Source organism: Mustela nivalis (assembly GCF_964662115.1).
Source record: "Mustela nivalis genome assembly, chromosome: 2".
Taxonomy (NCBI): Eukaryota; Metazoa; Chordata; class Mammalia; order Carnivora; family Mustelidae; genus Mustela; species Mustela nivalis.
Window position 1 is genome coordinate 15,683,631 of NC_139021.1, and position 27,427 is coordinate 15,711,057.

At 51.7% G+C, this 27,427-nt stretch overlaps 3 protein-coding genes across 33 annotated transcripts in view; 2 read left to right on the forward strand and 1 right to left on the reverse strand.

Annotated features, from left to right (window-relative positions):
- Positions 1-17,555, forward strand: part of MTSS1 (MTSS I-BAR domain containing 1) — a 156,690-nt gene extending 139,135 nt beyond the window's left edge. For 5 of the 28 annotated variants that reach the window (XM_082721720.1, XM_082721721.1, XM_082721723.1 and 2 more), the window contains 8 exons: positions 1,622-1,779; positions 2,973-3,080; positions 4,376-4,473; positions 6,365-6,575; positions 11,499-11,693; positions 12,929-13,102; positions 13,426-13,588; positions 14,612-17,555. In XM_082721720.1, the coding sequence (XP_082577846.1) occupies positions 1,622-1,779; positions 2,973-3,080; positions 4,376-4,473; positions 6,365-6,575; positions 11,499-11,693; positions 12,929-13,102; positions 13,426-13,588; positions 14,612-15,312 (1,808 nt within the window). In that variant the 3' untranslated portion in view covers positions 15,313-17,555. Of the gene's footprint in view, positions 1-1,621; positions 1,780-2,972; positions 3,081-4,375; positions 4,474-6,364; positions 6,576-10,483; positions 10,604-11,498; positions 11,694-12,928; positions 13,103-13,425; positions 13,589-14,611 lie in introns of all 28 variants that reach the window. The other 23 variants (XM_082721696.1, XM_082721717.1, XM_082721718.1 and 20 more) reach the window with 11 other exon arrangements.
- Positions 17,556-18,322: 767 nt separating this feature from the next.
- NDUFB9 (NADH:ubiquinone oxidoreductase subunit B9) lies at positions 18,323-25,851 on the reverse strand. Its single transcript, XM_082721732.1, has 4 exons — positions 25,665-25,851; positions 22,861-23,053; positions 22,151-22,264; positions 18,323-18,549 (listed from the first exon to the last, which is right to left on the reverse strand). The coding sequence occupies exons 1-4, from the start codon at positions 25,763-25,765 to the stop codon at positions 18,418-18,420; spliced, it is 540 nt and encodes a 179-aa protein (XP_082577858.1). The 5' UTR covers positions 25,766-25,851; the 3' UTR covers positions 18,323-18,417.
- TATDN1 (TatD DNase domain containing 1) overlaps positions 24,984-27,427 on the forward strand; it is a 41,421-nt gene continuing 38,977 nt past the window's right edge. Inside the window, exon 1 of one of the 4 annotated variants that reach the window (XM_082721725.1) lies at positions 24,984-25,063. In XM_082721725.1, the coding sequence (XP_082577851.1) occupies positions 25,055-25,063 (9 nt within the window). In that variant the 5' untranslated portion in view covers positions 24,984-25,054. Of the gene's footprint in view, positions 25,064-25,831; positions 25,921-27,427 lie in introns of those variants that run through there. The other 3 variants (XM_082721729.1, XM_082721727.1, XM_082721728.1) reach the window with 3 other exon arrangements.

Consider the following 27,427-nt stretch of genomic DNA (forward strand, 5'->3'; position numbering starts at 1 on the left):
GCTTTCTCATGTGCTTATGAGAGAAAACAGGGAACATACTCCTACCTTCAAGGCAGTTTCCCCTGACTCTTTCCTTCTTCAAACCAAGTAACACGTTGCATTTATTGTTCTCTACATCATTTTAAAGAAGGGCAAACAGCGACTGCTCAGGTCCTGTGCCAGGAGGCGAGTGGGGTTCCTTCACGTGGCTGAGGCCGTGGGGCAGAGGAGGAGGAAGGGGGTCCGGCCATGTGGGCTCTGTCCTGGCTCTCCAGCTTTCTCTGAATGATACTAGACAAGCCTCTCACCTTCTCAAGGCCTCCACCTCTACTAAAATAGAAGCAGGTTGGGCAGCCCTGAAGGCCCCCTCCATCTCTGACATTCCATAGTTCAAATGACCATTACTGAGCACCTGCTGTATACAATCATACGTGGCATCATCAGAGGTAGGGGCTGGGCAGGGAGAGTTCCAAGGCCCTGCCCTGAAGGGGGTTAGAAATTTTTCTCTGTTCAGGTGATAGGTGACACCCCTATGTGGGGACATGAGATGGAAGCCTGGGAGCTGGGCTCTCGAGTGGTCACCCCCTGTCCCTACCTATAAGTCTGCAGTCACCTCTCCTTCAGACACAGTGCCCGTGTTTGTCTTCTAGCATAGGGAACTTTAACTCTGAAGCATCAGATTGTAAATCTGACTCCCCCTTAGTCAGGGGCCACGCAGTGTGTGTTACAACGATCCCACTCTGCAGTCACAGCAAGAGCAGGTGTAGACAGTATGGGAACGAGTGGGCGTTGGCTGTATGCTACTAAAACTTTATTTATAGAGATAGATTGCTGATGTCATAAAGTTCAAACTTAAAAGGTTAACACTACCCCCTAAATAAGTAAATAAATGCACAGTTAACACTCCATCTTAAACTCTAGAACTGGTTGCTTCATGGTAACTGGGTCTGTGGACGTGGCCAGAGATGACATCACACAGGATGGACTCAGCACTGACTCTGCCTTTAGGTTCTCACCAGCAGAGACTTGACTATAGGCCTTTTGGTTCCTGGGCTTATTATATAAGAGGAACATTCAGGACTCTCCACTGGGGAGTTACACTGACGGCCAAGGATTCCCAGCACCTCCCCATCCCCCGCCCCCGACATGGAAGAGCTGAGGCTCACCAACTTTGTCTTCAGGGACAGAAACTTCTGTCCAAACAGAGGCTCTTTGATTGCAGCTGACCCAACAAAGCCAGCCTGTGCCCATTTTGGGAAACAACTGCAGGCCCTCACCTTGTTCATCCCTTGGCCTCTCCAGAATGTTCTAAAAAGAAAGAAGACTGTCTGGCTGCCACATCCTGGGGTTTTGTTGGCAGAAGTCTCTGTGGAGTTGCACAAGGCAAGAAGGCCAGGCAGGAGGGGTCACACAGGAAATCTTCCTCATGGGGAGGATAAATATGGCCTCTGGGCATTGGAAATTGCAATGGCCAGTACTCAAAAAACAGCAACCTTAAATCCTGAGGATCCCTAAACAGCAATCTTAAATCCTGAGGATCCCTAAATAATTGTTTTTTAAGTCCGGGAAAGAGGTGGTGTCCACTCCGGCCAGGACTCACGGGAGGAAGGGCATTTGTTCCAGGGCTCTGTTTTATTTCCAGGGCGAGGCGATATCCAGCCTCAGTTGGACAGCGCTCTCCAGGACGTCAACGACAAGTACCTCTTGCTAGAAGAGACAGAGAAGCAGGCGGTCCGGAAGGCTTTGATTGAGGAGCGTGGTCGGTTCTGCACCTTCATCTCCATGCTGCGGCCAGTGATCGTAAGTTCGTGGAATGCTCTGGAAGGCTTCAGCTGCCCGTTTGGAGGCAACTTTCCTTTATTGATCCACCCATCCCTGAGTCACAGGGAATTTGCTGTGTGTCAGGAATCGTGACAGTGGAAGTGCTTCCGTAGGCCGGTGATTCTCTACGGGTTGCCGTGGCCATGGGGCCCACTCCTTGTTCATGGTTCTTAGCACTGGTTGAAAATTACTGTTTCTCCCCAAGTTAAGAAGGCCTTGCAGAGTGGTTCTTGAAGTGTGGTCCCCAGGCTGGCAGTGTCCCCTGGGAAACGCAGCTTCTTGAGCCCAAAACAGACCTTCCTGAATCCAGACCTCTTGGAGTGGGGATCAGTCATCTGGGCTTTAAACAAGGCCTCTGGCCTCAACATCAGTGAGTGACCATGAGATCAATATGAGAAGAGTCTCAACGAATCAATGCAGGCTTAATTTTTTAAGTAAATCATTTGCATAGATAATTGAGGACTTCTGCTGTCAGCATTCTTGAAGCTGGTAAGAAGACACCAGCTCATTTCCCTCAACCCTAGCAAAATGCCCAAATTGAGTCACACCTCTGAGCACCGAACTTTTCTGTGGCTCATTCTTGCCCAGGCCTGTAGTCCCAGCTTGGCACTTGGGTGGAGAGAATGACTCCCTTCCTTAGTCTCCTGCTCCCGTCTCACTTGCCATTTATTAAGTTGGTGTAAACGACCGGAGAGAAGGGGGATGGTTAACATCACCACACACATGTGGGCTGTCCCAAAGATCTGTGACCTGATCTGGACCAAAATCACTCCAGCTCGGGTCAGCCATTGAAGCTGAGTGACTTCAGAGCAGGGCCTCAGCCCGTCGAGGGGGCTGTGCTGCAGGGTCCCTTGGGAATATGCAGGCAGACCACCTGAGCAGGTGTCCTAGACCCCAAACCCCACCCCAGACACTACAAGAGAGGCCACGTGTTTGACTTCACCACTGTCCGGCGGGCACAGGTCACTCCCTAATTATGGCCGATTCCTTCTTCCCTTTCTGTTTCCCAAGAGAGAGGGTTGGTAGTGCCTTCAGCACAAACATATGAGTCTCAGGGCACCTTTTCTGGAAAGTTGAAAGGGTTCGACAGTGACCCTGAGAAAAACGGTTGGGCCAAGACAAGGAAGTGAATCACTCATGATGACAACACATTATGAATTACTTTCCTTCAGGAAGAAGAAATCTCAATGCTAGGGGAGATCACTCACCTTCAGACCATATCAGAAGATCTGAAAAGCCTGACCATGGACCCTCATAAGCTGCCCTCCTCAAGTGAACAGGTAGGAGTCGTGGGCTGAGCGCTCGGGGGAGCAAACCAAAGATGCAAAGGCTCAGGGTGTTGAGGTCTTGAGGGTTTCTTGAGGCGTTAACCCATTTTAAATCCTATCGGTGTTTCACGTGGTGCTATATAGTCGTCATCACTGCAAGCCATTATAGAGCGCCTGCTGTATGCCAGGTAGTGTTCTAATCTCCATATGGAGACTTCCTCAGCTCATCTTGACTGTTATGGCCATTTTATAGAGCAGGAGAGTGAGGCACAGAGAGAGAAAGTCACTTGGCCAGGTTCATGTAGCTAATTAGTGGCAGGACTGGGATTTGAACCAAGCAGTCAAGAGCCCTGGTGGTCTTAACCACTGTGTTTATCTGTCTTCTGGAAATAAGCCTATAAGAACATGACAGTGGTCTTGGTCATCCTTGTGAACCAGTCCCACTGAATCTCTCCCATTCTATTTAATTATGGCATGAGGCTCTGTCTTATGAAAAAGATTACATTTTCCCTTCTTATTCATTTAGTTCATATGGCAGTAACCTTATATTAAGTGGGAACAGCTGATGAATCACGTGCTGGCTTTTGCCCTTTGTATAGAATTTCATTGCCTGCCTGGAGAACCAACTCTGAAGACACACGCAAGGATTTATATTTTCCGTTCAATGAAATTGCTTTTGTTAAAGCACAACGGGCATGCATCGACTCAATAAATAGACTTTTATCGAGCATCTGCTATAGGAGTGAGAGGCGGACATGGTGGACCTCACATTCAAGTAGCTCTTGTCAGGCAGGGAGTGGATGCAAGCAGTAACTGTGGGAGAATTGCCTTTTGCTCTTGATTCTATTGGGTTTTAAAAAATCAAGTCCTGGTCAGATAGGGCACGAGTGCTCACCGAATGTCAAGCAGCTAACGTGCAAGATCAACCAGTCCTGAACTGTGATCGAGCTTGTGGTGCTCAAGGACAGAAGTCCTGTAAATTCTAGCCGGAGTATGAATGACTCTTGTAAATTGTCCATCTGTAACTGTAAATCAGTCTCTCTCTCTCTCTCTCTCTCTCGACTGACATTCATGGTCCCCTCTCCACCCTCCAATTTTGTTTTACATTTTTGTTTGTGTCAGAAAAAGGACGAGGACATTGATGCATCGGTAGTATGGTTCTTTAATTTAAAACAAGACCCGCACGACAATTTTGACATTGCACCTCTGGAGGATGGCAGAATTTTGACATTACGGGTAGGGGTTTGATTTCCTGAGCAGTTTGCCTGCTCAGCGGCTCGCTTACCCATGTGGCTCTGTCCCCTTAGGTGATTCTGGACCTGAAAGGCTCTGATTACAGCTGGTCGTACCAGACGCCGCCCTCTTCCCCCAGCACGACCATGTCCCGCAAGTCCAGCGTCTGCAGGTAAGTCGAGCTGGGCTCTGCTCCTCCTGACACACGTGAGAAGCATCCGGAAGAGTTCCGCTATCTGCAGCGTTGTTTTCTAGCACTTTCCTGTTGGGCTGCTCTTGGCTTGCTGCCTGCAGTTGACTGTCCTTTCCTTGAAGGACAGAAGCGTCCCGTGCGGCACGATCCTTCTTGGGGTCCTCGGCCCATTGATCTGTTTCTTTGACTTTACAAAGCCAAATGAACTTGCTCTTCTCACAAATTAGCGTTGAGAGTAAAGAGGAGGTTGGATTGGCCAAATCTGTGTGCGGTTGTGTCTCTGTACACCCTTGTGTGTGTGTGTGTCCTTGTGTATTTGAGTGAGTCTGGTAAACACTGAGCAGTGATTTCAGACGGAAATTGTCACATCCTGACGTTCTACAACCTGAAATTGTTGGTTGCTTTAGTGTCCTCTTTTGTGGGCTCTGTGTGTGTGTGTGTGTGTCTGACAGATCTACTGGGTTTTCATTTTGGTAACCAAAAAAACTATCTCACTGTGTATAAAACACAGCTGCATGAGTATCTTTTCTCTCTTATTATATTTGCTTCCACTGAAAAGCCCCTTGCACTGATGGCATCAACCATGACCTTGAGGGAGTGCAGTCGCCATGAGCTTCACTGTCAGTCCCCAGATGCCCTCTTCTGACTGATTGGCAGGTGGTGGGGGGCAGGGAGAAGCAAAAATTATGGTAATTATCCCTAGCAGCAGTGATGTCCCCTGGCACAGTCCCCTAGATCTGCCGGAACACCCGCACCAAGTAACTCCTGCGGAGGCGGTCACACAGCCCTTGACTCCCACGTTAGCTGCCAGCGTTGGCGATCTCTGACGAGACTCTCTTACCAGGAGCAGAAGCCACAGACTTTCTAAAGCCGGGCTGGGTTGTTTGTTCTGTCCCTTCCAATCCTTCTACAACTGTACCTTATTTTCTATTCTGGTTGCTGGGACCACGGAACTCTGCTCCGCTTTCCAGTTTTTGTAATCTAATTAGCATGCGGGGCGTTATCTGTTAGAGCTGGAGATGGAAGCGGAGGGAACACCCAGGACCTGGGTGTCACGGCTTGACACCCCGTTGACGGTTCATCTTAGAAGCAAAGAGTTTAGCATTGACTCCCTGAAGGTGTTGAAGGCTGCCCGCCTCTCGCCAGGTGTGCCAGTCAAACCCGGCCCACAGATACGGTCACAGATTCCTGTGATCAGGGTAAAGCCATTCACTAAAGCACCAACTTTGTTCATAAGAGGTAAAGCGCGGTGACACGTGCACAGAGTTGGTTTGCTGATGCTCTTATGATGGTCTTAAATCCAGTTCACGTACGATGGAATCACCTTGAGGAGGCCGTTGGCACCTGCCCTCCCAAGGTGATGGTTGTCTGGGTTGACCTTGGTTTCCTGGACCCAGATGGTCCAACCAAGAGAGACACTGGAATTTTCTAACCGGGCGGCATAGCAGACCCTGGTTGTGGCTGCAGGTCACGGGGTTCTGCGAGCCGCTGAGCAGAGAGGATCAGTCCTGTCTCGTTTCTCGCCACCGACATTAGGTTTCTAGTTTTGGTGGTAGATGATGTGGCAGAATTGAGCAGCCCTGGACTCTTTAGAATCATGGGCGTCCATGCAAGGACATCTCGTGACACCTTTGGAGAAGTGAGTCCCAGCAGACGCCTGGTTTATAATAACTCTAGTTTTCTCTTCCTTGATGACGTGAAAAACCCTTTGTTTGCTAGCTTCAGGGTGGGGTGTTCTGAAAACACGACTTACTGTTTGCCCTGCTTCCCCGTGGCAGAGAGCTGATTACATGGTGTCCCCACCCTGTCCCCATCCCCGTGTTTGCCCCCCTACCTGCCCCGCCTGCCCCCCCTCTGCTTGTCCCCACAGCAGCCTGAACAGCGTCAATAGCAGTGACTCGCGCTCCAGCGGCTCCCACTCCCACTCCCCCAGCTCCCACTACCGCTACCGCAGCTCCAACCTGGCCCAGCAGGCACCCGTCCGCCTGTCCAGCGTGTCCTCCCACGACTCAGGATTCATTTCCCAGGACGCTTTCCAGTCCAAGTCACCATCCCCCATGCCGCCAGATGCCCCCAACCAGGTAAGGGTGCCCTTGGCTCCAGAAGCAGCTGTGACATCTAGTGCTTGGGCCACTGTCAGTGGCCGGAACCAGAGAAGGACATTGGCTCGGACAGACCCCTGTCCTCTTCCCACGAGAAACCTCTGGTTTAATTTCTCATCTTCAGATGTGTTGTTTCCCCAAAGGGTGAGAACTCTTAAGTTGGGTGCGCAGCCTGTCTCCATGGTGGTGATGGCCACGGCACCCCGCTGGTTTGGGGAGTCCTCTCACGTAAGTAGACGGACTCTAAGAAGTCGGGCCGCCCTCTGGCACCCCCGTAAGCATCCGGCTGGACACAGTGCCTCACGCACGACATTGGTGCAAATGGTGGCACCTCTCCCGCCATCACTGCTTCACCCTAAGTGGTGGCGAGTCTGAGCGGTGCCTTGGAAGCCTTCCGTGGCCCTGCTCGGTTCCCTGTCGCAACTGGTGTGAGAATGGGGGTGACTCCTTAGAGCCCTCGCTCATGAGTTCTGTTGGCGTTCTGCTCCCCAGGGAAGGGAAGATGTTGGATCTTTCAACCTCAGCCGGGTCGGGTGGCGCTGGACTCCGCGCAGCCCCACCGGGTGGGCCCAGCAGGAGAGCCCGGCGGGCCCAGGGGGAACAGAAGGCAGGAGCTGGACGGGGCCTTGGATCGCCCTCCCCCTGCTGCCCTCTCTGCCCTCCTTCCCCTACTATCAGGGGTCTTGCTTCCCACTTAGTGAGTGTCGCCTGGACGCCTGGGAAACGCCCCCTCCCGGGTTGCCCCGCAGCGCCATCTGCTGGGTGGCGAGGGGGCTCACAGCCTGTGGTGCGCTCCGAGGGGGGCCACAGCCCGTGGTCCGAGATCTTGTGGACTCCGGAGGTCACGTGTTTGTCTTGTTCATCCAGGTACCCAGTTGGCTTAACAGTCCCTGAATATCTGGGTTCCCTGCACCACCCTAGGACCCCCCCACCCCACCCTGCTGTCCGAGTCATCCTTCCAACAGCCATGGGGAGTATGGCTCGACCTGTTTGGTTGTGGAAATGGAGGCTCGGAGCTGTGACTTCCCCACCTGCACTATTACACGGCCTGCAGGTCGGGAGCCCGGAACAAGGTTTCTGGTGACCGATCCAGAGCCCTTTCTGCTCCTTCTCAGCCACAGGCGTCCTTGGAAGTGTTTTGGGGGAACACGTCATGGAGAGGAAGCAGCTGCAGTGTTTGGGGAATTTAAGCCAGAGGCAAATGCCTGACGTGTCTGATATGGCTGAACCCAGAGGTCCTCAGCTCAGGGGTCCCTCTGGCATTTTCCAGCTGTCCCAGGAGACTGTGGCCTCGCTCTGCCTTCCTGGGAGAGAGACTCGACTTAAAACAGAAACATTCTGGGCCGAGAGCCTTGGCTTTAAGTTCTAACATGCTTGTCCCCGTGGGGGTGCTCTGGCTTGGTCTGTCAGGCGTCCCTTCCTGTCCCCATGTGCGCACTAAACCACACCTGCGGGTCTTGAAAGTGGTGGGAATGGTTGAGAGAAAACCGGAATGTGTGGTTCTTCTCAGGCTATTCCACTGCGCAGCCTAATTCTGTGTGTTTTTAATCAGCTGATGGATTAACCTGGTGTCGTGCACTAACAACACGGTATCGTGCACTAACGCTCCTTTCTAAAAAGGGAGAGGCCTCGTGCCCCAGCCTTGCTGTCCAAGGCGGTGTGTGTGGGTCAGGCTGCAGCGAGTGTTTCTGCCTCCAGCAGTGCTGAGGGAAGCAGAAGGCGGTGTGTTGGGATTTACTCGAATCTGAATGCTGGTGCCCAAGATCTGCTTGGCCAGCAACTCTGGGGTGGTCCCAATAAGCTCAGGGATGCTGCAGAATTCAGTGGAGAATTCTGTTTCTCCAGGAAGGCATTACGGCTGCTCCCAGTTGTCAGGTAGAGGGGGGACGTGTAAGGATATCATACAAGTCACACAGGCCGGAGCACATAGTCTCCTGAAGGCCGTATCGCACTGTTACTTAGACTGTGAGGAAGGGAATACACGCTGTAAGTGGGGAGACCCCTCCGTCGCTCCCCGCAGTCACGTGGTTCTGAGTGAGCGCCAGCTGATGGAGGACGTTAAGAATTCTCCCGTTTTCCTCCACGGTGCTCTTTTCAAGTCGTATCTGAGTGTCGCAGGCCTGGGAGTGGGGCCCTATCTGTGGTGAGGATCTCGTCCTAGAGCTCTTCATCCCAGCAAGGCAAGAGGATCTTTAGGAAAAATGAACAGAAGTCAAAGGAAATAGGAACCGGCAGTCCTGCCCTGGTTTACTGGCTCTTTCCTTCAAGTTGAGCAGCCTTGACTTGGAAGGACCAAAACGAGCAGCCTGGCGGACGGCAGCACTAGCTGGCTTCCCCGTGCACAGACGCGCACGGACACGGACACGTTCTTGTCGTCGTCGGTTAGATATAATCTCATTTCGTGTTCTTCCGCTGGATTATTACTGGCCCCTAAAGATGCAATAAATTGAGAGTTAGATTAAGCCCAGGTTCCTTCACTGAGGAGTGACAGAAACGTAACTTGAATCCAAACCCCTCAAACCTTGGATCCGGGCCCACTTCCCAGACCCTGAGCTTGAGGCCTCCAGGGCACCCTTGGGAGAGCCTGTCCTTGCTCTGGTGCCACAGGGCTCCTTGCAGTGGACTGTCTTTTGGAGCCTTGCTGCTTCCAGGATGGAGAGCCACAGCTCCGTTCCTTGGCAGGAACTTTTCTTTTTTTGGTGGTGAAAGAAGCGGGCAGAAACAGGAGTCTGGCCTCCTTGGCCGGGAATGCGGGCACACTGTGGGGAGGTAATAGTAGACCCTGGTAGGGTTGGGCTTATTTGAACAGAAGGATGAGCCAGAGAATGCAGTTAGCCAGGAACAAAACTTAGAGCAAATACCCAGGTGTCCCCAAGCACTATCCCAGGGGACCCAGCTTCTGCAGAAGAGGTGGTGCACGCTGTAAGTGGGGAGACCCCTCCGTTGACCATGTGTGTCATTGTCATGCACACATTCAGTAATTCCGAGCGCCTGCCATGTGCTAGGACAGGACTACAAAGTTGAGATGGATCAGTGAGCTCCTGGCCCCGTCCCTGCCTGAGCTGAATCTCAGGAGCCTGACCAGGGAGCACGGACCCTGGCCAACGCAGGGCCCTGCAGTCTGGAGGTTTAATGAAGATCGGCGTGAAGGGATGTTGTCCCAAGTCAGACCTTTCTGGAATGGCCCAGATCTCTCCAGATGCTTCCTCCCTCCCTGGGTGGCCACTTGAAACATTGAGCTCAGGGCTTCACAGTCCAAAGCTCAGAATCCTTTCCCAGGCAGAGAAACCTAAAAACTTGTCCCATGACGATGTAACTTCGTAGTTGGAAACCACCCTTCATGGGTGCAGAGGCTGCGTGTGACCAAGGGCAAGGGCGGGACCTGGAGACATGGGAGTGGAAGCCCAAGCTGAGTGTGTGTGTGCGTGTGTGTGTGTGTGTGCGTGTGTGTATGTGTATGTGTTGGGCTGGGGGTCAGTGCGAGGCAGTAAAGATGCTCATGCTCCTGGGAGGTGCCAGGGGCAGGCCTCCCCTGGGACCTGGGCTTGTGGCATGAGGAGGGAAGCCCAAGGGAGCACCAGGAATTCTGCCCCTGACCTGTGCCTGGTGCAGACTAGACACACACCAGTTGGGGTCCTGGGACGCTGACAGCCTGGCGGGTCTGGGCCGTGCCATGTCTCAGGCTTCTTTTCAAGGGCATAGAAGCTTCTGTGTGGGTGCAGCTTTGGGGGAAAAAATAACCCTAACCCTCTGCTTCTCTCATCCTTCCCTTTTCTGTGTATATGTCTGTCTCTCTCTCTCTCTCTCTGTGCGTGCCCTCCCCCCACCCCATCTTCTGTCTCGATTTCCTGTTACTTTTGGTGGCATGTGGTCCCTCCCTGCGGCAGAACTCGTCCAGCTCGGCCTCCTCCGAAGCCTCCGAAACCTGCCAGTCCGTGAGCGAGTGCAGCTCGCCCACCTCGGTCAGCTCAGGCTCCACCATGGGCGCCTGGGCGTCCACAGAGAAGGTGACCAGCTGGGCCCTGGCCACTACGGCCACCCCTCCCCAGCACCCCCCCCCCCCCCGCAAAGCCGTCCCTTGCCCGCCACTGGCTCTTACCGCTGGGACCTGAAACTTGAAATCAACCAAAGGCACACCCAGAGCAGCTCCACTTGGGGACAGAGAGAGGGACAAGGTTGAGGGCTTTTTCTGGAATGGGCTCCTGGCTCCTGAGCCATGACCTTGCCACCGTCCTGAGGGAGAGGAAGCAGTACAGAGAACTGGGAGGTGGAAGGCTCCTTCCCAGAACAGCGCCTGTGCTCGTCCGTCTCCCCCTTTACCCTCGCGAGACCTCCACCCACCCACCGTGGCCCCCTTGTCGCCATAGCCCCACGGCCTGATGGGACCGCTCACTGCATGGGAGGCCGCGTGCTCTTCTGCCTTTTAGTTTGCCAGCCTCTCCTCCCTCTTCACCCTGATTTGGAATCTGCTCCTGAATAGTGTGATGATTTCAGAATCTAGAATGAACAGATTTAGTTGACGCTTGAGAATTTTTAAATTTGCATAATGAGATGAGCAAATCAGGATCGCCGTCAAATTCTGCCTCGTTGGCTAAATGATCAAAAACCATTGCAGACGCCACAAATGAAAGACACGGACCAGTTTCCACACTATTCCAAAATGTAGATAAATTACGTCCTTGACCGAGCACTTATCTGGTGTCCCATGTGCACTCTTTGCCCCGTGGCCCCTTCTACCCCACGGACCATCCACGAGCCGCAGAACCCCGCCGCTTGTTTGATGGATCAAGACTCCGGTCCCCTTCCTCCCTTGAATGTCAATGCCATCTTGTACCTCCACACTCATCCTGTTATATTAATTTTATTTTCCTTTTTTTCCCCCCTTTTTTGTTTTGTTTCCAGTTGTCTAACGGGTTTTCTCACTGTAGTTTGCCAAGTGAGTCCCATGTGGGGCCCGTGGGGGCAAGCCTTTCCCCTCATTGCCCGCCTGCCTCCCGCCTGCTCCCTCGGGTCACCTCTGTCCACCTTCCAGACTTCGCTCATTGTCACACCATTGGGCCCGGCATGTTCCCGTCATCTCAGATCCCTAGCTGGAAGGTTTGTGCCTCTCCTCCCTCCCCTTTGCTCCCTCCGCCCCCTCTCATGGCTCTGTGCTCCCCCATCTTCTGTCCCACAACCCTCTTCCTGACCGCCCCTCGCCCCTCCCTTCCACACTCTGCCTTCCTCCCCACAGAACCCCTCTCCCTGAGAAAGTTCCCACCGGGAAGAACCAGAGAGCAGCAGGCAGATCTGAGAGAGAAACGTCCACGTGGAGCGGAGCTGGGAGAGGCTCCCCATAATGAACCTTGCTTAAGCTGGTTTAGGTGGTGGACCCAGACAGGGCCCGTGCGGTTCTGCGCGGCTGGGGGCCGCTGTGGGGTGTCACCATTACCAGGGGCTGGGAGCTGCTGCCCTCCCCGGTCGGTGCCCCGGACTCTTGCCTCGGGTCCCTTATTGGGCCGTAGTAACAGAGCCATGATCCACACTGTGGGTTGGCTTATACCATGTTTTATCTCAAAGGTAAATGCAGACTTTTTAGTCTCATTTGTGTACTCTCCAAATGTGTTTGCCTTAATACAAAAACAAAGTTCTAAAATGATTTCCTAGCACGTCTAATCCTATTTTGAGAGGCGGTGTCCCTGATTTGAATAGTAGGTGACCCTAGGCTGTGGCATTTTGAGGTCTCGACTTAATCCCTCAGTCGGATTAAGTGTGGACCCCGCAGGCTCCTCAACTTTCTGCTGACCCCAGAAGCCTTCCCTCCCTATGGGAAGGCCTGGGAGGGCACGTCCTGAGTGCCCTTGGGGGCCCAGTCTCCTGCAAGTGGAGGTTCAGCCTCGGGGGGGAGTGGCTGAATCCCATTAGTGGCCCCTAGTGGTCACTTGGCTCAAGTGAAGACATTTGGGCTGGAGGGGGGGGGGGGTTCCTTCAGATGCTGGGAGGGAGGGCCTGGCCCCGGGGCGTGTGCTCTCCACCGCCTGGGGCCTTCAGATACCTTAGCTGGTCACCTGCCAGCTAACTAAGAGTCTCCCACGGGTGCCTGCCTGGCTGGGGAGGGTTTTCATCTTTGGGCAGATAGGAGGAAAGGGGAGGTTCCCGGGGGCCCCCAGAGGATTTTCCACTCACTTCTTTTAGAGCCGGGCGAGGACATAGTAGAAGGGCCTGCTGGCCTGTCCCAGCCTGATCCTGCCCCGGGGGGCCAGCCGCCTTCTGTGGGCCGCTGTCTGGAGGGTTGTACAGGCCTCCACACGGTGGCGGAGGCCCCGGCGCCTGACCACGTTCCTTCTGCTTAGGACTGGGCCAAGCCCGGACCTTACGATCAGCCTCTGGTGAACACCCTGCAGCGCCGCAAAGAGAAGCGGGAGCCGGACCCCAACGGAGGAGGACCCACCGCCGTGGGCGGCGCGCCTGCAGCGGCCGAGGAGGCTCAGAGACCACGGAGCATGACCGTGTCAGCTGCCAACAGGGTGACGTTTTTATTCTCTACGACTGGTTGGACTCCTCTAGACCCGGCTGGTGGCCGTCTGCTGGCCAGTAATGTGGAGGGGAGCCTGAGCCCCGTTGCCCCACTCCGCGCTCTCAAGTGGTTAGAAGGCCCCTAGGGAAAAGCCTGGCACTGAAATCAGACTCTTAGAACTTTCCAGAGCCTGGGTAGGACCCACAGACGGCAGCAGGATAGGAATAATGTTGAGGCTCCCACGTGGAGACTGATGTGGAAAGGCTCTGGGGACACCCGCCCGGGGATTCACGGCCCTGGTGGCTTGTCTCTATCTCTCGCCTCCCCTTGCAGCCTGGTGAGGAGATGGAGGCGTGCGAGGAGCTGGCGCTGGCCCTGTCGCGGGGCCTCCAGCTGGACACCCAGAGGAGCAGCCGGGACTCGCTGCAGTGCTCCAGCGGCTACAGCACGCAGACCACCACGCCGTGCTGCTCCGAGGACACCATCCCCTCCCAAGGTACGAGGCAGCCCGGGCTTCCCAGGGGGGCTTCCCGGGCTGCGCCAGGGGAGGAGGAGGGAGGTGGCAGGAGGGTGGGGGTGGGGGTAGGGGAGACCCATATAAGCACAGCGGTTTCCTCCTGGAGTGCTTGGGCGAGCTGAGCCTCGGAGAGGGCTGGTAGAGCCCGGAGCCCCCAGTTCGGACCCTTTCCAGCCCAGTCCCCAGGGCCCCCCGCCTCCCGCAGCACCACACGCTCCAGCAGGGTGGCAGCCCGGGGCCCAAGGAGATGGCCGGGGTTGACCAAACCGATCTGCGGCTCGTGTGTCAAAGCTTCTAAGACTAAGCCAGTCCCGTGGAAGGCCGTTTTGCTGTCCAGGGGACACGCGGCAGTGTGCGGAGCCCTCTGCGGCTGTCACCCAGTCGGTGGTCGGGGGTGCAGCTGGACGTCCTGTAAGGCACAGCGCGGCCCCCTGCCCCGTCCCCCACCCCCAATGCCAGGGGTGCTGCTGCTGGGACACCTGCTCCAAGCCGCGGCAGTGCTCGGCTCCCTCCTCCCTCGTGACCCCAAGTCCTGAGGTGCGCACACCTCGCGGGTGGAGCATGGCTTTGTGCGGGCTCCCGGGGGCTCAGTGCCCGGGGCGCCGTTATTTTTCCAGCCTTTGCCCGACGAGATCCTTAGACGGTCTGCCTGAGGCGGGTTTCCTGCGGCCGGTGCCAGACCGGAGGCCGCGTGGGGGGCTCCTCTTCTCTTCCTGCACCCCCCTTTACTCCTCCCCGGGATGCTGGGCGGTAGCGAACCCAGGATTTGAGAGCACCCCTGCGGTGTCCGGTGTCCACTGCTGTCCTGGGGCCCAGGGTGACAGCGGGGACCCCCAGGAAGATCCATAGGGGTACTTCTCACGGAGATCGGGGAGGCTGGGACGAGGTGGCAGGTAAAGCACCTTCCCTCTCTTCCCCCTTGTGCCTTTTGTTCCTCCAATACCAAAGAACCGAAGAGCAAAGCTGTGGCCTTGGGGAGCCCTAATCAAATCTTATCATCAGTTTCAGATTATGATTATTTCTCTGTAAGTGGCGACCAGGAGGCAGATCAGCAGGAGTTTGACAAATCCTCCACCATCCCGAGAAACAGTGACATTAGCCAGTCCTACCGACGGATGTTCCAGGCCAAGCGCCCGGCCTCAACGGCTGGCCTCCCCACCACCCTCGGACCTGCTATGGTCACCCCAGGGGTTGCCACCATCCGACGGACCCCTTCCACGAAGCCTTCTGTCCGCCGGGGGACCATCGGAGCCGGTCCCATCCCCATCAAGACACCCGTGATCCCGGTCAAGACCCCAACTGTCCCAGACCTCCCCGGGGTGTTGCCCGCACCTCCGGATGGGCCAGAGGAGAGGGGTGAGCACAGCCCCGAGTTGCCCTCTGTGGGTGAGGGCCCCCAGGGTGTCACCAGCATGCCCTCCTCCATGTGGAGTGGCCAAGCCTCTGTCAACCCTCCTCTCCCAGGCCCGAAGCCAAGTATCCCCGAGGAGCACAGACAGGCGATTCCAGAGAGTGAGGCCGAAGACCAGGAGAGGGATCCCTCAAGTGCCACTGCTTCCCCAGGCCGGATCCCGGAGAGTGACGCTGCAGACCTGAGCCCCAGAGATACTCCGCAAGGGGAAGACATGCTGAACGCCATCCGTAGGGGCGTGAAGCTGAAGAAGACCACGACAAACGACCGCTCCGCCCCCCGCTTCTCATAGGCTCTCACGGGCTCCCCAGAAATGCTGCCAGTGGGGGAGGAACTGTTCAATCCATAAAACCTAATTTGTCTCGATCCATTCCAATCTATAATCAGACAAAAGATTTTGTAGGCAACTCAGAACACAGCTCTTTTGAAAGTACGCGACACCTTTAGTTAAGAATTAAAAGTAACATACGTAACTGACATACCTTTGATCTTTTAATTTGTAAATATTGACCATTTTCTTTCTGCACATTTTAATCTTAGTTTCCCTTTTGATTTTTCTGAAGGTGCCAAATTCCATTTAACTTTTTTACAAGTCTTTGTAAAATTTTAAATGCATAATGGGTGGAGGGGGTGGTTGGGGCAGGGGAAACACAAAGTAGTTAATTTCAGAAAAAAGGATAACTCTACTTTAGCCTTTTCTTTTCTCTCCTTTTTTCCTGCAAGCTTTTGTAGATGCATTGTAGTAGTCTGGCTTAGAAGCAAATTCAAGTTATTTTAATGTACAAACAAAATGGATCAAGGGGTAAAAATCTTCCTTTACATGTAGTACGTTCTGGCTGAGAAAAGCAGGAGTAACAATTGAGCAATATTCAGAGTGAAGTAAATCTGGAAATGGTAGACTCTGTTGGGATTGGGGGGAGGGCCATGGGAGGGGCACACTGTCAGCATAGCCGATCCTGTTAACATGTAAGAGTAGCCTCGTAGGTTGAATTTCTAGTAGCTTCATGGTAAATGCATCCGAATAAGCCATACTGGATTGCAGTGTTTGTTTCTTTAGGGTGTTTAAGGACTTCCTTTCTCCCACGATTCCTCCTGACTGTACACAGCACCCACCTCCAGTCCGAGCATGCTGCCGCCCCCGGGTAGACCCAGAGACCCCCACTTCAGTTCCTCGTCTCTTGTGCCCATGTTCATTGAATCCAAACACATCCAAAAAGGGTAAGGCAGTTTTAAAAATGTGAAAACATTTTAAAATGATAGCAGGGAATTCTTAGATATAGCCAATGCCTTTTACTTAACCGTGCCCAGCAGGCTGGGTGCGTTGAAAAGCCCAAATATTTTGAACAAACTCAAACGGATCTAACAAGGGTAACCAGCTTGGAATCTAGCAACTTGCCAATGTGTTTACTGATCTGGGGGCTTGTTTTTCTTCTCTTCTTTTAAATAAGTGGCAGTTAATTGGCATCATACCAAACACTGAAGAATGGAGGATTTATTTATTGTCACTGGGAATCTGACCACTATAATTGTCCTTTTTTTTTTTTTTTGTATTCTAGGTATTCTAGGTATTCCATTTTTGGAATGGATTTATGGCTTTTCTTTTTTAAGTGGAAGTTAAATTTGTTCTAATGCCCATTCCCTAAAGCCAACAGAGATTTGTAGATATAAAGGGATCTTGTTTGGAGAAGGAAACAGGTTTGAAAAAAACCAAGCAAGTCCCTTAGCACTTGGGTCCGTTTCTCTTGAAGGAAGCGGAGCTTGGGGGGGTCCCACAGACCCTGCAGGTTTCTGTTGGCTCGACTCTTCAATTACATAATCTTATGCTTTAATACATAACTGTATTGGATGTGAGAGTAATGTACCTGTATAGTCACTGTTCTATATATTAACATTTAACACTGCTGTGATTGCTCAAGGGCATTTTATGTTATGGCTTTAAAGCAAAGGCATGATTATTAGAAAACTATTTAAGCTTTTTTTTCCTTTGAAAAACAAGCTCCTTCTACAGAATATAAGCAACAGTAGTGCCTGTGGTTTAGCCCACCAATCTTGATGACTAAAAGTAGCTGATGCATTGTGCATATGATGCTTGAGATGGTTTTTGCAAAAGCAGAAATCACTGCAAGGTAATTAATTACAATAGATAAAAGTGGTATTTTAAACCTTTGAAATAAATGGATGTAACTGTACCTTGGTACAGCTTTCACTTGTTTAGTTTTTAAACGTTAGTATAATCTGAATAAATTTAATATAAAATGTTGCCAAATTCAATGTAGAAAGAATGTGACAACACACCTTGGGTAGTTCTGTTTGTGTTTTTGCATATTGTAAAAGCAGTGTCACAGCTGAAAATAAAGACATCGTTTCTAAAGGTAAATTATTGTGGTTTAGTTGCTAGTTTGTACTGAGAGTTGACCTCTCCCTGTGCAGTTTTTTTGTTCTAAACTTGTATAAATAACAATCGTGTATGTGTCTCCCTTCTACCTTGTAACAATTGCTTCAGCCTACATTATAAATAAAGAACCACTAGAAAAAGTCCTGGATGTCAAGACTTATTAAAATTCAGTTGCAAGTCTTTGTCAGCTGTTAGGAGGCGCACTGAGACGTCAACTGGGCTTTCTTGGGAAACCGACAGAATGTCATTTCTGGGGTGGCCCCGAGCCCTAAGAACATTAGCGGCCTCCACTCCTGAACTGTCTGGATGTGATTCTAGTGAGTATCACCATCTAAAAGCTGATGGGTTTGGCTGATGGGTTTTAGAAATGGCTCTACCTTTCAAAGAAACTTTCCCAACACTTTAGGGTTCTGCTGTCCCCTTACCTGGGAGTGCGCAGACCATCCAAGCTACAGGAGAGCAGGCAGAGCTGGGAACCTGTTCTGGAGAAGTTTCACTCCAGCTCCCAAACCTCCGCCCCTGAGCAAAGCCCATAAACTCCATGCTGATTTGTTTAATGTGTGCGGCTTACAGTTATCCTTTTAATCACACTAAAATGTCATTTCTGGCATCTTTACAAAACCAAAAAGGTAATCTCGAGTCCTTGGTATCTGCATACCTCCTCCCGACTTCATATTCCTCTATCACTAGCCTTCAACTACAGTTTGTTCCACTAAACATATCCTCAGAGTAAATCTCGAATCTGGTTCTGCTGTTCTCCCTGATAACTTGTGCTGCAACAGGACTTCCTGGGGTAGACGACACTTGGCCACACTTCCCATACTTCTGTGCGCAAGTGGGAAGAAACGAAGCGCACAGCTGCTTGGTGTCGTGCTGACCCTCGGAAGAACACAGCAGTCATACCGTGTTGAGTTATTACTTTTATTAGGGCAAGTGTGTCTATGTTCTGTAACTTATTTCACTTGCACGTACGACTGGCTAGTGAGCCGTCTCCCTCTCCCTCTACATGGGCCGCTCCCGGGGCCTGGTCACAATGTGCCACCACAGTGGGGGCAGATCACCTTCCTTCCGGGCCGGGGGCAAAGCTTCAGTGCTGGGACCACCAGCTGGGGTTTCCTCCTGCAGCTGCTTAACCTGGAAAGGGGGAAGGGAGGAACAGTTAAGAGGCAAACGGACTGGTAATGCTGCGGTGTCTATATATGCCTGCATTATGTTTATACCCACAGTTTAGCTCAGAAAAGCCATTCTCCTTAAAGGTTTTCCCATTCTTAAAACAGCAAAGCTGAGTAACCCTCGCACCCCACCTATTACTCATGATGCAAACGTGTGACCATGATCACCCCCATTCCCTTTGGTGTGGTCCCCTACCTGTGCCCCCTAAAAAAATACTTCTTTTTATGTCTCAGCTAAGTGTTCTCCAAAAGCACCATTAGGAAACCTTAAGTCGTGTATATTAAAGATGTTCATTTTAAAGCACCCCCCACCCCCACCCAAATAGCAAACAGGACCCAAAATACCAAGGAATGACATGTGAAAATGTGCTCCGTTCTGCCTCATCCGGCCCACTCCCCCTAACCCCAGTTCCCATGATCTCCAAGACCATCACTGTCCTGAGAGAAAAGGGACATGTAAGAGACCCACTCCCCAGATCAAGGGTTTTCTAAAGCTTCCTCCAGAAAACTCAATTCTGGATTGTGGGTGACCCGAGTCTCCAGCGTATGTGCTGTTTAATAATGTCAACAAGACGAACTAGGTAAAGGTTTTTTGTGAAGAGGTTATAAGAGACCAACTGCAGAGTGAACCTGTTACTCTCCATGAATGAACACGCCTCCCATTTCCAAAAGAGGAGACATTTCTTAGCAAGCACTGCCCACCTCGGTCACAAGGACTCTCCTTTCACTCCACCTTGGCCAAGGACTTCCTGCGGTCAACATCCTGGGCCTCACCACCGGAAACCACATAACTCTCAAACTCATGAATCAGGGGTGCCTGGATGGCTCAGTAGGTGAGCTTCTGACTCTTGCTTTTGGCTCAGGTCATGAGCTCAGGGTCCTGAATCAAGCCCCACACTGCGTTCTGTGCTGAGCACGGAGTCTGCTCGAGGATTCACTCCCTCTGCCCCTCCCCCACTCGAGCATGCACTCTAAATCTTTAAAAAAAATCGTGAATAAAATATCCCACAGCCTAACCACAGAAGCCCTCTCTTGCTCATGTGCTTAAACGTCCCCTTGAAAATGCTTTCCGAAACTCAGAAATGGCCAGTTCACAAATCCTCTGACCCCATTTGACCTTGTCTGCATCAGCCTCCTGTCTCTGCGCCCGCTTTACCCGCTTCCATCCCATCATGACCCCCACTCCTTTCTGAATGACCTCTACGGTGTCCTGACACCCTCCACCAGACACACCACACCATCTGCCTTCCGGACCGCACCCAGACAGCTGGGGTCGTAGAAAGACGGGTGCGGTCGTAGAAGGAAAAAATGCTGGAACAAACCCGTGTCATAACAGATTAATTACTCCCAACTTCACATGGGCCTTCGCCACCACCTGGCAATCCTGTTACTCCCAATGAGCTCACCCTCTGCCGTGACTCCCGCATCTTTTCCACATTCTCTGAACAGGCCGCGCCCACTTGACGCCGTCTCCTCTTTGCTAAAATACAGAAGCCATCACACAGAACTCTCATTTTCCCATCACCAAAACCTCCAGCCCAGATGTAGGTATGTGCACCTTCTGCACGACTCCAGCGGAGGAAGAACCCATTCTGCTTTCAAAGGCCTCCTCCACACGCGCTTGGGATGCGGTCGCTCTTCTCCAAAGCTCTCCCCCTTGGCCTCTTCCACCTCGCCTTGCCTCAACACCGTCCCGCTCTCCCCCGCCCCGAACCTCCTCGCAGCACACACGCATTCCTTAGCTTAAAAGAAACTAACCCCTTGGCCTCCAGTTACACAAGCGAAACGTCTCAAGAATTCCTGCCCTCCCCAGACCACGGTCTGCCCGCTCTCACCTTCTGCTCACTCCTACTGGTGCAATCACGCCCTTAGGAAAAGGCTCTCACCAAGGTCACGAATGCCCTTCCTACTGCCGCAACCCCGGAGGTTATTTCCAGTCCTCACTATTTCATCTTTGAGAGACTTTCTGCCAACGGGCGCCTGGGCGGCTCAGTGGGTTAAGTCTCTGCCTTCGGCTCAGGTCATGGTCTTAGGGTCCTGGGATCAAGCCCTGAATTGGGCTCTCTGCTCAGCGGGGAGCCTGCCTCCCCCCCCCTCTCTGCCTACTGGTGACCTCTCTGTGTCAAATAATAAATAAAATTAAAAAAAAAAAGAAAAGAAAAGAAATTTTCCGCCAAGATGACCAATGCTGACCGGCCGTTCCTGACACACTTTCTCTCGGACTTGCTGTCACCGCTCTCCCCTGCTGGCTGCTTGGCTGCTTCCTCTCCTCGCCTCCTCGAGTGGGAGCGCCTGTAACCTTTCTGCTCCCTCTCCTCTCCTAAGATCTCCTACATTTCTGTGGCTTTTAAAACAACGGATAACTCACAAATTTGTTTTGAGCTCAAATCTCTCCTTTGAGCTCCAGGTCTCTACACCCAAAGTCACCTACTGCCATCTCACTTGGTGTCTCACAGGCCTCTCAGATATAACAAATTTAAAACCAAACACTTACTTGTCCTTCCAACACCTGTTTCTTCTTTTTTTAAAAGATTTATTTATTTGAGAGAGGGAGGGAGCGAGCACGCAGGGGCAGGGACAGAGCGGCAGGCTCCCCTCAGGCGTGCAGCCGTACACGGGGCTCCAGCTCCCATCCCTGAGATCACAACCTGAACAGAAATTGTGAATCGGATGCCTAACCCACTGGCACCAGTTTTTTTCCCTCTTCTTTATCTCAATAAACCAACACCAAACGTTAACGTGGATCTCACTGATTCCTCTCTGTCCCTCACACATCGCCGGCATCCACTCGGCCTTCATACCCCTGCCAGTGATACCCTGAATGGACTTTTTTCCCTGTTCACTGCGTGCCCCCTGCTGCTGGTTGCCATAATCATTGACCAAACTGCAATAACCCCAAACTGGTCTCTCCAATTCTCCCGTCAAGCTCTCCAATATATTCTTCACACTCCGGTAAAGTTGAGCTTTTAAAAGTGTACATCAGACATCGCGAATGAAAAATGTCCGAGGCCCTGGTGGAAAGGAAAATTCAGGGACAGGAGGGCACAGCAGGACGGTCAGGCAGAGGACTGAGGCGGGAGGGGAGAAGCAAAAGCAGGGAGCAGAAAATCCAAAGAGACCAGCGACACCAAAGAGACCATGTCACCAGTTTACAAAAAGGCTGTAAATAAAGGTTACATTTAGCACATCTAGGCACACAAGTGTGTCTGAGGGGCAAAGGGCCACAGTAACCGTCAAGACTGGACTCTGGGGGCGCCTGGGTGGCTCAGTGGGTTAAGCCGCTGCCTTCGGCTCAGGTCATGATCTCAGGGTCCTGGGATCGAGTCTCGCATCGGGCTCTCTGCTCAGCAGGGAGCCTGCTTCCTCCCCTCTCTCTCTCTGCCTGCCTCTCTGCCTACTTGTGATCTCTCTCTGTCAAATAAATAAATAAAATCTTTAAAAAAAAAAAAAAAAAAAAAAAAAGACTGGACTCTGGACCTCTGCACCTGGGGAGCAAAACCTGAGCCCGTCCAGGCGCTGACCACGTGGGCAACGCTGTGTGGCGAAAGGCAGGGAAGACTCACCTCCCGCTCCCAGCTTTCCATCCGCAGCTTCTTCCACTGCTCTCTCTTGGCGAAGTAATCAGGATACATTGCCTTCTCGGACGGGTGCCAGTCATCTAAGCACCATTCGGGCACCTGTGAGGAGAGGAAATCACCGCATCAGCCCGGAGGAGGCACTAACATGCCACCCACAGGGCCTGCTCAGGAGGCAGAAGGCAAAAATGACCGTGTATTTTTATAACCGCTGCAAGCATCAGACTGCATCGAGCTGGCACGGACCTAAAGAACACCCGAGAGTCAGTGTCACAGGCTAAGAAACCTCAAGATCAGGCCAGAGAGAGCAGGCACTGATGCCCTCTGATCTGCATTCTCTAAATACCCTGAGTGGCCTGATGCCGCGCAGAAATGGTACCTGTAATTGCTCTGAAATACTAAGCACCAATCCGAACTGGCTAACTTTAAGATCCCAATGAGTTATACACCAAGTATTTTAGCACACTGCTATGCCAAAAAGATACTGCAAGACCTTGGAGCTGAACTGTCAGAAGGACAAGGCAGAATGTCACCTGGAGAGAGAAAACGGACACCTGAAAACAGAAAAGTATTTACCAGTGGCAGGAAAGAGTTTTGACTAGCTGCCCCTAACCCGGCAAGTGGGATCTGGGGGTGAGTTTTGGGACAGGAGAAAGTCTGCCTTTCTGAAGGCGGTCACCACTATGGTGCTCACCTACCTTGTAACACTCGTATCTCTCATAGGAGGTCCCTCCTGGAGAATCAGGGAAGATGTAAGGTTGGGGATGCTGATTGTTCCAGAATTCTTCCTCTGCGGCCCTCAGCAGCTGGGTGGCCTTCACCATGTCCTTCTCATTCTTATGTTCTTCAAACCGGGCTCTCATCAAACAGGCAAAGTACCGGTATTTGTCCCTTTAACCAAAATGGTTTTAGAGATGAGAAACATTACCTACTCAATTGAGCCGGATTACTGTCTGCCAAGGGGCTGCACTTCTACTAAGTGTCTTCTGAATGGGCAGCTTAACTACTGGGAGCCAGCCCAGAGCCAGCCCAGACCCTGCCAATGAAGGAACCACATCATTATGATGGGTTCCTTGGCAGCTCCCCACATGGTGGTGGCAGCAAAAAAATACTGTATTAAACACAACGTACCTCTCCAAAAAAGGAATGCTGATTCAAACAAAGATAATTTGCAAGAGAGAAAGAACTATCGCCTCTGTATCATTCAACACTCACTGAAGGACGGCTACTGAGATTCCTCCTATCTTGTGCTAGGCACTCTGCTAAATTTTGGACATACAAATATAAGTAGGAAGGGAGATGTGACGCAGAGGAAACAGTATTGCTTGCATCACACAGATCTGGGTTTGAATCCTAATTCCGACACTAACTGCATGACGGTAGGCAAGGTAAGGTTCTAGAAGAAACGGTAGGCACAGATCATTTATGCTTTGACGATAACCCAAGCCACAGATGAGAAGGGCCTGAAGCAGGCAACTGTGATGGTAGGAGACAGGAGAGGAACATTTATATTACAGAATTACAAGTGTCTGCTAAAATCAGATCGCTTCAGACCAAATCTCAGCTTACTAGTTGTAAAAATTAGTATCTTTAGGCCATGGGTTCCTCCTCTACAAAAGTGTTAATAACAGTATCTAGATCTTACAGTTATCCTGAAGACTTGATGAGTTAAAACATATCAACACACTTCAGACAGCGCCTGGTACCTCCTCTGCTCAATGTCAGTTAGCATATCATTATACTGTGGAGAGAATTTACAAAAATAGTATCCCAACATATGTGTGTCATTGGCACGTATTGTAACTGGCATTGGAATAAGCAGGGAGTACTTTTAAGAACAATTTTAAGACTTAAAGCTGAATGACTGAATTATTAATAATGGTATTAGCAGAGACGGGGAATTGGGGAAAAGAATCAGAATGACATACTTTAGAGTTTAGTTTTAAGGCATTAAGACAAGCTGAGTTTCAGAGAACTGTAGGTTATGTAACACAGAGCAGGAAAACAGCCTTAGAGACAAGTGAGCCTAGGTGGTAACCCAACTCCCAGCATTCGATGGGGCTGCCCAAAGCATACACACCACCAAGGACCTGAGATGGAACCATGGAGAACAAAGAGCACCGAGGACAAATGGAGGGAGAAAAGTCCTGGGAAAGGACGTCAGTGAGACTTAAAAACCACTGAGATGCTTTTATCTTCTCCTCCAGGACTATGAATTTTAATATTCCCAGATGCAGTTCAGTGGTACCTGAATTCCTGACAGTTCAACTTCCTTCATCTTTATAAGACTGATAATTCTGTTACCTGTTCGTTCACATGCCCACCTTCCCCATTAATCTGTGATCTGCTACAGCTGAGAAAGAGAATTTGCTAATTTTTATTTATTCCGCAGCCAGAACAGAACCCGAGCTGCAAATTTTGTCAGATGAGTGAATAAGGAAAATTCAGGGAGAAAAGCAGCAATCTGACAACAATGAACCTGGCCACCTTTCTGTCTAGCAAAGAGAAGTAAGTCAATGACCTTCCAATAATCACAACTATGCAATCTGGGTTTTAAGGATACCCTCCATAACTTTTCCAGACCTACTTATTTTTCCATCTGTTTAGAGGTTTCTCCCAGGAGCTCTTCTCCTGGGACTAGGCTTTAGGATTCCAGTGAGGCAGGGGAAGCCCAGCATCCACACATCTGGGTTGCCATCCCACTGTGCCCTTCCATCCGTGCCAAAGCCCAGGGCAGTAGAATCCTGCACAGCACCTTAGCCAACAGAACATTCTAAGATTTCCCTGGTAACAAACCAGCATTGTGGCCCATCTGCAAGAGATTCATCTGCACTGCATCCAGGTCACGAAAAGTCCTAAGACCACTCTCAGACGGGGAGAAGAGAGAGAACGATGGGGCCGGTAAGTAATCATGTGAGTGTGAAAATAATGCAAAGGGCTGAAGCTAAAGAGGAAGGCTGACTGGAGAGGTGGGAGGGAGAGTGGTGATGCTTTTGGGTTACCACCCGAGTTTTAACCCTGGCCCGGCCACTCACCAGCCGTAGGGCCTTGGCAAGTTATTCTCCATACCTATTTTCTTATTTGTAAATTAAGGCTAAATAATCTCTAACTCTTGGAGTTGTTATGTTATGAGGACTACAGAAAACAACGCACCTATTCCTGCTGCCAATATTAGCAACAAGAAGGTTAAAAAGAAAGTTCTAAGCGAGCGCTTGACGCACAACAATCCGATTTTTAGGCACTGTCCTTTATTTCATTTGGTCGTCATGCAACCCTCTGCGCTGGCCCTGCGTTGGTCTTAGAAAACCGAGGCCTGGGCCAGATAAGCAACTCTTCAAGGTCTCGCAGCGAGGAGCGACGAAGCGGGGATTTGGACACCGGTCCACGGCCGCCTTCCCACTACGTCCCCCATGTCCTTGAGCCGCTCGGTCCCACAGGGCCTCTCGACCTCCGTGAGGATCCCCGGGGTCACCTCCCCGCGCCCCGGCTCTCCCTCTCCCACCTGTGGACGCAATACGATTCCAGGTGGCGCAGCGCCCGCTTGTAAAGCCGCAACACCTTCTGCTGGTGGGTCAGGTAAGCACCCGGCGCGCAGAACGCCATTACGACCCGCTTCCTCCAGCGGCCGCGGAGGCTCCCGGGATACCGGAGGCCGGGCCAAGGGGCGGGGCAGCCGGAAGGGCGGGACGACGGCAACCACTTCCGCTTCCGCCGGGGCGGGGCCGGCGCTGCAGACATGAGTCGCTTCAAGTTCGTGGGTAAGCGTCTTCCCGGTTCTTGGCCTTTTCTGACCACCGAGGGATGTCGCTTACCGCGGCTAGGGGCCCAGGGCTTGAGCTCTCCGGCTTTCTCAAGGTTGAGAGGGCCCTCAGTGGGAGAGGGCGCGGGGAGGCTTCTGGGTACCGTTAATATTCGGCTCGGCCTGGGTGCTGGTGTCACGGTGTGCTCATGTGTGAAAATTAACGAGCTGTAGAAGTTGACTGATGCTCTTTCAACATACGTGTTGTGTTCGGTAAAAAGACAGCCAAAGCAGACCCAGAAAGGGCCCCTCACCGTGTTCCCCTCCATCTCATGGGCCCCTCACTGTGTTCCCCTCCATCCCATGTGCACCTCCCGCCCCTTCTCTGTGTGGGAGAGGATGACGACTTCAAGCGACCCGTTCATTCACTCATTCGTGCTTTCACATCCAGTTATTGCGCGCTCCTGGGGGCCAAGCACCGGCCTAGGAACACAGGGTGCAAAGACCCGATCCCCGATCTGCTGGCCTGGTGGGGAAACTGAAGGGTGTAAATCGTGGGGAGGATAGCAGTTTTGTTCCTTGGCCAAGTACAATAATCTGTTCACCCTCAGTAGAAAACGGGGGAAAATGCGACAGGAACCCAAGGGGTAAGAGTATTTACTGCCAGGCACAGGGAAAAAGCTGGGGACATGGTGAGAGCTAGGCTTTGAAGGGTAACTTGGGACTCAAAGGTCTGGCCAAGTTTACTTCTGCTGTGTGTAGGATGGAGCTTTGCTGAAGCTTTCAACCTTTCTTCAGCAAGTAAATCATGGAGTGCCAGTTATGTACCAGGAACTTTGGGCCGTGCCTTACAGCAGTTAGTAAAGTTGGGTGTGATTCTTGTCTTTGTGACATTTCTAGCTCCTTGAAGGTGGGAAAGGGCAATGATCACATCTCTGCTTTAGTCAGGCAATCCTGATAGTTACTGTAGGTTCTGTGGGGGAGGGGAAGAGATGGGGAAACCTTTCGCAGCCTGAGCTAGGGCAGGGGAAAAGGAAGAGAGAAATGGGAGAGAGGTACGTATGCAGCATTTGGCAGCTGTGTTTATGGCAATAAGGGAGGGTGAACAGTCAGAGATGATTCAGGGTTGGGATAAATACCTAAATATGAAATGGAAGCATGATTAGTTTGGCAACGGGTAGGAGATCCATGTGGATTAGGTTAAGTTTGAGAGTCTTATAAGACATCCAGCTGGAAACGTTTACTGGGCAATTGGAAAAGTAGTCTTAGATCTGAGAGTTATTTTAAGCGATATTTTTTCCAAAGACTTTGTGCTAACTTTATGGAACTATGAAATATTCGAGTGGTGCAGTTATTTTTCAGACTAGAGAGATATGGACTGTCAAAGCAGGTGCAGGGGAGAATGTTTTAAGTGCCACAAAAGAAGATTAAAAATGCTGTGGGAGAGCCTGGGGTGAGGTTGGGCTGTAGTCCTTAGTAGCTATAGACATTTTCAAGCATGTCGTCTGTCCGCTTCTCCATTCCAA

Bases quoted from the DNA above. Each gene is read 5' to 3' on its own strand.
- NDUFB9 (XM_082721732.1), bottom strand. From the start codon at position 25,765: ATGGCGTTCTGCGCGCCGGGTGCTTACCTGACCCACCAGCAGAAGGTG. The intron at 22,265-22,860 runs GTAGGTGAGCAC...CTCTCCTCACAG, and splicing joins AGAGATACGAGTGTTACAAG to GTGCCCGAATGGTGCTTAGA. The intron at 18,550-22,150 runs GTGAGTCTTCCC...CCCCCTTTCCAG, and splicing joins TGGAAAGCTGGGAGCGGGAG to GTTAAGCAGCTGCAGGAGGA.